The sequence below is a fragment of the Convolutriloba macropyga genome, chromosome 12, assembly GCF_964194025.1.
Source record: "Convolutriloba macropyga chromosome 12, txConMacr16.3, whole genome shotgun sequence".
Lineage (NCBI taxonomy): Eukaryota > Metazoa > Xenacoelomorpha > Acoela > Convolutidae > Convolutriloba > Convolutriloba macropyga.
In genome coordinates this window covers 36,172,504-36,183,365 of record NC_134479.1, presented here as the reverse complement: position 1 = coordinate 36,183,365, position 10,862 = coordinate 36,172,504, and the positions used below count along the sequence as shown (strand labels likewise).

Below are 10,862 nucleotides of genomic sequence, written 5' to 3'. Positions count from 1 at the left end.
GAGAAGGGGCTTGGATACTTATAATCTTGAACAATTACTCAAGCATTGAGCTTCTTATGCAATCTGCACTTGCAATAACTACATAGGGGACTTTAAGAGCACTGTTACGATAAGCACATGTTCGGGTATTGTTTGAATCTTCTTCTGGATAAAATTTAAAAAATTTATAGTTTACCTTTCAATTAGTACTCTTTCGCTATGATTTATTGTCCATTATCTCCCGGTTGAATCTCAAATTTATCAAACGGTTCCATGATTATCTTGGTAAATAACAACTTATAAAATTTTATAATATATATATATATATAGATGAATATGTACATTTGCATTAATATATATATATATATATATATATATATATATATATATATATATATGGATATGTATATATATATATATATATATATATATATATATATATATATAGATGAATATGTACATTTGCTTTAATATATATATATATATATATATATATATATATGGATATGTATATATATATATATATATATATATATATATATATATGACAAGGAGGCTCGTTAATGTGCGTTTGCACATGATGTTCCCAACTGCGCTAATCTACATTTTTGACCTAACTGTCTTTTGACTTAAAGTTTTGGCAAAGAGATAAACAAAAATAAATGTTTTAGATCAAAAAAATCGTTACACAACCAAACTAATAACTGAATTAAGTAATGCATGCCTCATTAAAAGGACATCTGCCATTAAAAAAACTACGAGAATAAACAACAACAACAACAAAAAAGCAAAAACGAAATTGCATGGCATAAACTCAAATTCTAAGATTAAAAGCACCTAATATCAACGTCAAATTACAATCAGACAAAACCCTAATTACACAAAATTAGTTTTTCTTAACTACGCTGCAGATAGTATTTTTCCTTAAAAAGACTAGGTAACAAGTCGACAAACAGAAGAAGTAAAGAGGCGATATTCAAAAATCAATTAACGTTTTTCAAACCAAATAATTTCAAAGGTCTTAAAAATCATTAGCTTTTAACGAAATTATTATTGATAGATTTACTAAAATGTCATAATAAAACCAGAAGGACCTGACTTTGGCTAGACTAAGTCTTCGGAATGGACTAAAGAAGCAGAAAAACTCAAAAAAATACGAACAGCAGTTAACAAACATTGCGAAAACACAAATTATTAGAGCCATTAAAAATAATTAGCTAATGTCTGAATATTATGTTTTTCTATTCAAGTTTCTAATTATACCAATTAAGCTAAAATTATACTGAATGAATAAATAAATTCAATTGGGCCATATTTGAAAATCATTTGGATCTGTTATTACGCTATTGTGCTAATGGAAGAGAAGAAGAAACACAAAAACACCACTCACATAACTTTTTATGAAAACGCATATTGTCCAACAAACAAAACATCAATTACGCCATAAGATCGGTAACCACGTTAATTTTTAAAAAAACAAGTAATTGTATGGGACCTCTCAATGATGAAAAAAAAGTTACAAGTTGACAAAAAGAACCACAAAAACTGAAAAAAATGAAAAATCCTGAAAAATCTTAAAAAGGTGTAATATCATAAACTTCAAAACTGTTCGCTATAAAGTAACTGCTTCGGGTAACATAATTCATTCAATCCCTAATTATAATCTTATCAGACTGGTCAACACTTTGCGACTACCTATAGAATAAAAACACAGGCAAAAAGAGCAAATTTGAAAAAAAATGAGCGAGAAAAATTAATAATTTTTTAACAGCATGGGGATACTCTTTTTAACAATTTGACTCCAATGAATCAACAAACATGAACAAATACATTAAAACCACGAAATTTTTGAGAAAACCCGTAGTATGAACGCAATTAAATTTAATGGCTTTCAACGGAAGTTAAAAAATACGGTACGTTGAGCCTCGAAGACACAAAAAGGATGTTTGTCATTCATAGATCATCAAAAGACATTACAATAAAACATTGACTATGAAAACCTAAAAAAACAGGCAAAATCCAAAAATTAAGTAGAAAAGTGCGAGAAAAAGTGTCGAAGCCATTTAAAGCATAAGCTTTTCTCTGAAAACTATATGTATGATCCACTTAACGTCTTTTCTAAGCCAATGCAACAATAAATAACAGGATAAAGTGGAAAAATTTCAAAAGGAACCAAAAATTATGAGTAAAACTAAACAAAAATTTAAAAATTTCGTGCATCGAAGTCATAACACCAATAGTAAGCAGATGAAACCGCTAAATAGATTAATTTTGGTTCACGTAGAAAGTAATGGGGTTCGGTCACTACTGAGACTGACTTACAGTTCACGAAAATATGTTTATGATCGGTTAATGTTAAAAAAAGTTCTGTAAATATCTTTTTTAAAGTCTAACAGCCATTAAATTCAATAGCTTTGAAAGGATGTCAATAAATACGCTCAGTTGTGCCTCTTTTGGAGTCCAAGGACATTCTCGTGCATAGTAAACCAATATGACATTACAATAAATCTCAGGGCTATAGAAACAACAACAAATACAGGCAAAAATCAAAAAATCAATAAAAGAGCGAGAAGAAAGTGTCGAAGCCATTTAAACCATAAGCTTTTCTCCTAGAACTTTAACCATGGTACATTGAATGTTTTCTCTAAGCCAATGGGATAAATCAGTATCAGGATAATATGATAAGATTTCAACAGCGACAAATAAATAAAAAATCCAATTTTTTTTTTAATTCTGAAATCTTGTGGCATTGAAGACATATAGAATATAGTTAAAGGATAGAACCACTAACCAAAATAATTTTGGTTGCAGTAGAAAAGAAGGGGGTCCTTTCATTACTGATACTGACTTACTGTTCACGAAAAGAAACTTAGGATCGGTTAATTTTGAAAAAAATTCTCGAAAAATTTTCTTTTAAAGACTTGAAAGCCGTTAGCTGCCCACTCAAAGCTCTAGATATGTTCAATTATGCTCAATATGAAACTTAGAGCACTTATAGTCAAAGAGTCTATGCCATAGGACTCCAAAAAATTAGGAAAACCTCAAAAAGAAAATCATAATTTCATTTAAAATTACGAAAACTATGAGTCGAAGCCAAAAAAAACACGAGCGATTCCTTGAAAACAAATTTTTTGTTCATTGGGCTTCATTAGACTGTAAATCAGGTTTCTAATTAACGGAACCTCGGTATGAGAAGTGACTAGTCTATAGTTGACTTAAGAAAAGAAAAAAGATATGAAAAGTTTGTTTAAAAAGAGCTCGCAAATATAATTTGAATTCTTTTGATAGTTAACTTCCCTATGAGACCCTAACTAATTTTTTTATCGCCTTTCGTCCATTAGAGACTCGAAATCGATTCATTTTGTGGCATGAAATCAAATTTTTGAATTCATAGTTTTATTAAAAGAAGATCTTAATTTGAAGAAAAATTTCACTAATTGTGAGCAAAATCATGCTAATTATCCCGTTTTCACAAAAAATTTCAATCCTCGATAACTCCTCGAAAAAAACTAATTTCAAAAAAATCTTTTTAGTTTCGAGTTCTACGCTGGACGAGCTTTTTAATGATACCACTCACATTTCTCTACGATGAATATATCGATCGGCCAAAATTGACTGAACAAAAAAAACCCATTTGAGTATATAGTTCCTCCCCCACAAGTGGGGTCGGAACAAATATATACATATAAATATATATATATATATATATATATATATATATATATATATGTGTGTATATATTTATGTATATATATACATATATATATATATATATATATATATATATATATATATATATATATATGTAAAAGAGTATATATATATATATATATATATATATATATATATATATGTAAAAGAGTATATATATATATATATATATATATATATATGCATATCTGACTGTGTTTAAGTGTGTTTGTTTTTGTGTGCGTGTGTGTGCATTTTTAATTTGGCTATCTAATTTAACGAAAAAAAATTCACGAAAAATATTTTCACGAAAAACTTCGCGAAAAAAATATAACTCCCAAGAAAAAAAAAACATCCATTTGACCATTTAAGAACCTATATGTGTTTGTGTTTTCGTGTGCGCGCGTGTGTGTATGTGTGTGTGTGTGTATGTGTGTGTGTGTATCTGTGTGTGTGTGTGTCTCTGTGTGTGTAGTTCAATGGTCAATAGTTTCTCACCGGGATATTTGAGTATGTGGATACATCGAAGTCGAAATGATACGCATGTTTAGCAAATGTAGAAGCCACTGCATCTAAAACACATTACAACAAAAAACCATTTTCATTCTTCTCATTGTTATTAAAATTAGAAATTACATATTGACTTTTTTCTTGATTCGTATATTTGTAATTTAGGACATAAGATCAGTTAAAAATTTATAGTTTACCTTGGTATACTGGAAGGATGACTCTTGATGTGAGATTTCAAGCGTTCCTGTATCTGCTTTATTTTTTCCATTAATCGTAAACCTTAGCAATAGATCGAAGGGACATTAGATTGAAAACACAATTCTAGTTTGATAATTAGTCTTAATTTTCATCGGCTAATGTTATTCGTTGTTGTAATTTCTGATTGCGACAATTGCTGCTCATGGAAGTTGATTTAAATTTGTCAAACACAAAAATTGCCAAGCAAAGTATCACACCAATATTAGGCGCTATATTTCTCTTAGTCCAGACTCAAACTTATGGAAATACCCAAATACTCTAGAAAAGGATCAATATTTTTCAAAGTTATGCAGTCGAGCGTTTTAGTTGACAACCAGCAAAAGTTTTTCCATGGGTTGAGCAAAAATTCCTTTTATAGGACTTTACGGTCAAGCATGGTCTTTTCATTGGTCGAGCGAAATTTTTTTACAGTAATTTGTGGGTCAAGAAAAGTCGTTTGTTAAGCGTTTTGGGCGGAGCAAAAGGCTTTTAATACGTCTAATTTTTTGCAAATTTCGAGAATTTTTTTGTTTGCTGCTGCACAAACTGAGGCAGCAACGGTGCTGCAGCCCTAATTGAAACTCGGCTGGAAAACTGCCGAAACCCTATGATTCCGATAGTGCAGTATTTACAGCCGGAATAGCGCGCCATGTTACTTAACTGAAAGAACCTACGCAGTTTAGTTGTAACGAACTCATTCCCATGACCAATGATGAAAATGTGGCATCATTCAGTTGTTTTCCCTTCCAAAAATGTAAATTATTTTACCAAATTTCCTTTTTTGACAGATATTGTACTTCACCATCGCAAAAGATGAAGAAGCAGACATTCTGACTATCTTATAATCATTAGTGAGCAAAAAATGCACCAAAAGTTTTAAGCAAAAGTGCAGATTCTTGAGACGAACTTTGCTGGACCAATATTTGCCAATATATTTGACTGGTCAAACAACACCCATAAAACGGCTTTTTCTTAACCTATAGTTTGACTTTTGCTTGACGCAATCCTGAGAATATTTTCGGGTCGAGCAAAAATCCAGATGATTAATAACGTCTAGCAAACTTCATTTCATAGCCCAATTGGGTCCGGCGTTTTCTAGTAATACTCTCTTTGGTCCACCATGGTCTTTTCATAGGTGGAGCTCTAGAGGAGGTCTAGACTAAAGTAACATTTTCGATTTCGACCGGTTGTCTCAATGCTTCTTTTCGGTCCATTGTCCTCCGATCTATTCTTCGAGCATTTTCAGGGTATCCATACCTCCTTAGCAAAATCTGTTTTCCTCCCCAAGTTAAAAAACATCATGTTAATTGGGTATAAATTCTAAAAAAAAACATCAAAGAGGCTTTAAAATTCTCACAAGATGTTCTTGCTCTCACTTGTTTAATGTTGTGACGAGCAAAATTGCTTTGTTATAGTACCTATGCAGCTGGTCTAAATGATTTTGCTTTCACACGGTAGTTATAGCCATTAGCGTGCAATAACATTTCCAAATAATCTTTTCCACTCGGGAAAATCAATTTTTAACATTATCTGCGCGAAAACTTCATTTTGCTTCGCTCTGGTTTCCGAGAAACAAATATCTCTTGATCCAGCCCGGGTCGAGGTTTGGTGGTGAATTTTCGTAAGAAATGCGGTGAAATGCGGTGAAAAAAAATAATTTTCACCGCGTATTTCTTACATCTTTTTGCGGTGAATGCGGTGAATCGCGGTGAATTATTTTTTTTCACCGCGTTCTCAGTATTCTTACAAAAAAGAATCGTCCCTACACGGGTTCGAACCTCTGACCTCCTGCATGCCTTCCAATGCTTATTCCACTGCGCCAACTGTCACTTACTTGTTTGTTAATTCTTGTGAATTTAAATCAGATTGAGTAAACTTTGGAAACCATATGCGGTGAATTTTTGTAAGAAATGCGGTGAAATGTGGTGAATTATTTTTTTTCACCGCAGCTAGCGGTGAGAAAAAATAATTCACCGCTTGAGAGAAAGCGGTGAATTACTTTTTTTCACCGCTTTCACCGCATTCACCGCATTTCTTACATTATTTTGCCATAATAGTCTATGCGGTGAATTTTTGTAAGAAATGCGGTGAATTTGGTGGTGAATTTTTGTAAGAAATGCGGTGAAAAGCGGTGAATTATTTTTTTTCACCGCATTCACCGCAATCACCGCATTTCGTACGAAAATTCACCGCATTCACCGCATTTCTTACAAAAATTTACCCAAAAACCTCGACCCGGGAGGGAATACGACATTTGGTTTTTTATGTGTACAGTTTAGTATTCTCGGAGTAACTCGTACAAAGCAGGTGATAATTTTTTCCCCTAGTTTTTCTCAATCAAATTTTTCAATATCACGATAAGTAATTGTCAACGGCAAATATCTTAGACCTGAAAAATCCTAGTCTATCATTAAAAGTATCATACAAGGAACCTTAAATGGAAATTGCAATTGTCATTGTCGCCATCGGGAATTTATCAAACTTCGAGGCACAGCCAAGTACCTGAATAACTTCAAGAGATCAATAACAACCGCGTAATGCTTTTTCGTCAATTCACGCTGGGATAACAACAATTGCAAAACTTGCCCCTGAAATAACACATTAAAGCCCAATTAACACTACGAAATCTGCTTCGTCTCTACATTACGAGTTTTTCGCACACTTTTTTGCTACTAAGCAAACAATGGCAATAAAAATGCAGTAAACTCGTAGTATAATCACGGTAACGATGGTTCAAGTTAAGCATCTGTTAAAATCGTAACAAGAGGTGGTTAAATTATCACCACAGAGTTGTTAACGCGTTCTCAAAGGTAAGTTATGCAACTGTTGTCATGACAACAATAGTTGATGAACGCAAAAGTGTCCACTTCCAGATCGATGTGCGCTCATGCTCAGACTTTTGTGCGTCCACTAGAACTTCGTGCGTTCATGTCGCGACTATCGTGAGTTTTTCGATGTTTCCAGACTACGAAATTTTGAACGCCCCCCCCCCCATGTGAGTTCATCTTTAGTCTGGACATAATTTCTTCCGGCAGGGACCTCAACTTGAGAAGCGTCAGAATAGGATAAGGGATCTGAGTTTTAACGTTAGATCTGTAAGTTTAACTTTTGGTACCTGAAACTGGAGTCTGAAAATTGCCAGGGTTTATCAGCACTGCCTTAGGTGTCAAGTCATCAAGAGGTTGCCAGTCCACAAAGCATCGAACACGTGTTATTAGTAAACGGTAGTGGCTCTTATAGGCCACACATCCTTGAAAAACGGGAAATGCCGAATATACTAATGAGTAGGGGGTGGTGCTGTTCTGTATCAAGCCATTGGGCGCGGTCGCGGTGACTGAAACGTCGTAACTGAAGATGCCTATTGTAGTTGAGGTTGTAAATGTGCATTTTCTGTCTTGACTGAAATAGTTGGAGCTGTCTTTGTTGCATTCGTCGTGTTGTCCGGCTAAATAAAAAGATAAAAGATTGTAACTGTGTTTTGTTTGGTGGCTCAAAAAATGACATTTACTGTGAAAGTGGGCCATACTACCTTCCAGTCAGCATCTTTTAGTTGCGCGCCTAGCGAGATAACCGTTTCACCGAATCGTCTCAAGTTCTCTGTCCCGGGTCGAGATGTCGGCGCCGTTTCAGCGCAATATTTTGTAATGCACTGAATGTACAAATATTGTGTAAGAAATGAGCTGAATGCGCTGAAATGCGCTGAAATGTGCTGAAGTGCAATGATTTTTCAAAATTTCAGCTCAAAAATCTTACATAATAATGCGCTGAAATGCGCTGAAACTTTGTAAGAAATGCATTCAAAATTCAGTGTTTTGCATTAATAAACTCAGTGGATTTGAACGCTTTTTGGCACTTATTCCTGAAGTTGGTTAAATTTAAATTGGTCTCACATTTGCTATTAAAAATTTGTTGGAGTTGCGCTGAAAACAGTTGAAATGAGCTGAAATTCTGCAATAAATGCGCTGAATTTTCAGCGCATTTGTAACTAAATTGTTCATTAATGTAAAATCAAAGGAAATGGAAAAACTTTCCAGAATCGCTGGCGCAGCGGATTAAGTGGTGGACAAGGCACAGCAAATTAGGGTTCGAGTCTCATTCGACTCTAATTTTTCTTTGAAAATTTAAGGTATTCAGCTCTTTTCTTGCAAAAGTTCAGCGCATTTCAGCGCATTATTATGTAAGGTTTTTGCGCCGGAGTTTTTGAAAAGTCAGCGCCATTCTTACATAGTTTCTGGAAAATTTCTTGATCCGGGTTATTGCGCATCTGATGAATCGTATTCTCTTCCTATTTCTTGCTCAAGTATTCACATGTCGTTGTCATGTTTTTGCAAAGAATGAATGTAAGATTTTTCTTCGATAAAATGTTTCTAAAATAGATCTCGCAAAACTAAAAAACTGATAATAAAAATGTGATCTAAGTTACACGGTTGTTTATGTTTACAAAGTACAAAAGTCGTACATTTTCATGCTGTTTTTGATTTCAATTGAAAATATTTTTGGTCATTGAGTTAAACACTATGTAAATTAAACCCGTTATAGGAAAAATTACCTTAAATTTTTACTTGTTTCAACGGTATTTCACTGCAGATCATTTCCTTAAAAAATGCTCGGGTGATGTGGTCTAAAATGATTCATGTCTTTTTCGGTTGGGGTAGCCTCCTAGACGTTAAATACTTGAGAGCATACATTTTGTTGCGCTATTGTTATTCATAGGGCACTTTGTCGAACCATGTGACCAAAAAGAAGAATACTTTACTTCTTTTCTGTGAGCTAACTGAGATAGATAGCTCAGATAACTTATCAGTTTTATTTGCAAGTTAATATCGAAGTCTGAAATCGGAGTTGGAACGTGGAGATCACCAGGTGTGCAAGTGACTCGATTTTTTTTTAATGCAATAATTTTTTCAGTCTTGTTGCTTTTAATCAAGTTTTCATTGATTTATAAAAAAACAGACTAAAAGAAAGGTTTTTTCTCTTTGCTTGAGGTCTCGACAGTTATAGTCGGAAACTTAGGTCGCTTTCTCCCAGCAGTTTTTTCTCCCAGCAGCCGGTTCTTTTTCCCAGCAGCTCTTATGGGAGTTGTGACTCGAACAAAAAAATTTAACGAGAGAAAGGATATTGAGAATGTGTAATAGTTTTGTCTGTTCATAGTTGTATTTTTGAGCTAATGCATTGTCGAATCATAGTCAAGAATTCTTCCCTTGACTTGCTTGTCTTAAATTGCCAAATTTTGAACAATTTTGCACTATTTCTCACATAACAGGTCAATGTAGAATCATGTCAACTTCTTGGAGCATCCCATTATGCACATTTTTTGTCTGGACTGCACAATCCTTGTCGCATAGGATTGCATCTCCGCACATTCAATCGATAGCTGTAAAATTTTGCCTCACCTGCAGTGCAGAATCACAAACGCATTTTGTATGATTAATCTCGTTTCGATTTTTGAACTAAAGACAAGAGTTTACGTACGCTATCCTAATCCCTTAAACTGGTCCTTTCAATCGATTAATTTGCTATTTTTACATCAATAGACCTTTCCCCATCATATCAATGAAAATGGAAACCACTGTCAGAAGATTGAAAGAGAACAACCTAATGTAAATTGCACATAAAATCAGCTTGTCTTAGTTTGAAAAGAAGCTCTAATTGTTCGACGTACACTTGGCTAGAGAAAAGAATCCTCGAGGAGCAAGAAAAAACATTAGAATGGGATATAAAAAAGACCAAGTTCGAGAACTTAAGATCTGTTGGTGGAAATGGGTAGCACGCTAGTCTTGAAATTAGGAGATGCTGATTTCAATCCCATACTGTTCTATTTTCACAGAATTTTCACCTGTTTAGACCCCCTAACAAGCTCACAATAAAATAGTTTAAGGCGTTTTAGTATCTGTTTTCAATGGTAATTTTTAAAACACTTCGTTGCATTCGTTATTTGATCACATTTTTGTAAATTTTTTGGCATTACACGTAAAAAACGAATTGCAATCTCAGAGCCCTAATAGTGATCTAAATCGTCAAACATTACATAAATGATAATATATTGGTGTTTTTTATTTCAATTAAAAATATTTCCGTCATTGAGTTGACCATCATAAAAATTAGACCCGTTATTTAAAAAGATGCTTTATATTTTCACTTGATCCAACGGTATTTCACTGCAGATCATTTCCTTGAAAAATGATTTTTCCAGCATCTCTTATGGAAGTTGTGACACAAAAAAATATATATAATGAGACAAAGAACCTTGAGAATATACAGTGTTTTTATCTGATCACATTGATTTGAGCTATTTCCGTTGTCGAATCATAGACACGAATTCTTCCACTGACTTGCTTGTCTCAAATTGCCCAATTTTGAACAATTTTGCACTATTTCTCACGTAAGCGCTCAGTTTAGAATAATGTCAACTGTCAACTTCTTGGAGCATCTCATTATGGACATTT

At 33.6% G+C, this 10,862-nt stretch overlaps 1 protein-coding gene across 1 annotated transcript in view; it reads right to left on the bottom strand.

Moving 5' to 3' along the window:
* Window positions 1-10,862, bottom strand: part of LOC142350481 (uncharacterized) — a 111,517-nt gene that overhangs the window by 67,314 nt on the left and 33,341 nt on the right. Inside the window, exons 10-11 of the mRNA XM_075402332.1 lie at window positions 7,532-7,861; window positions 4,168-4,241 (exon numbers count right to left, since the gene is read on the bottom strand). Coding sequence (XP_075258447.1) covers window positions 4,168-4,241; window positions 7,532-7,861 — 404 coding nt within the window. The remainder of the gene's footprint in view (window positions 1-4,167; window positions 4,242-7,531; window positions 7,862-10,862) is intronic.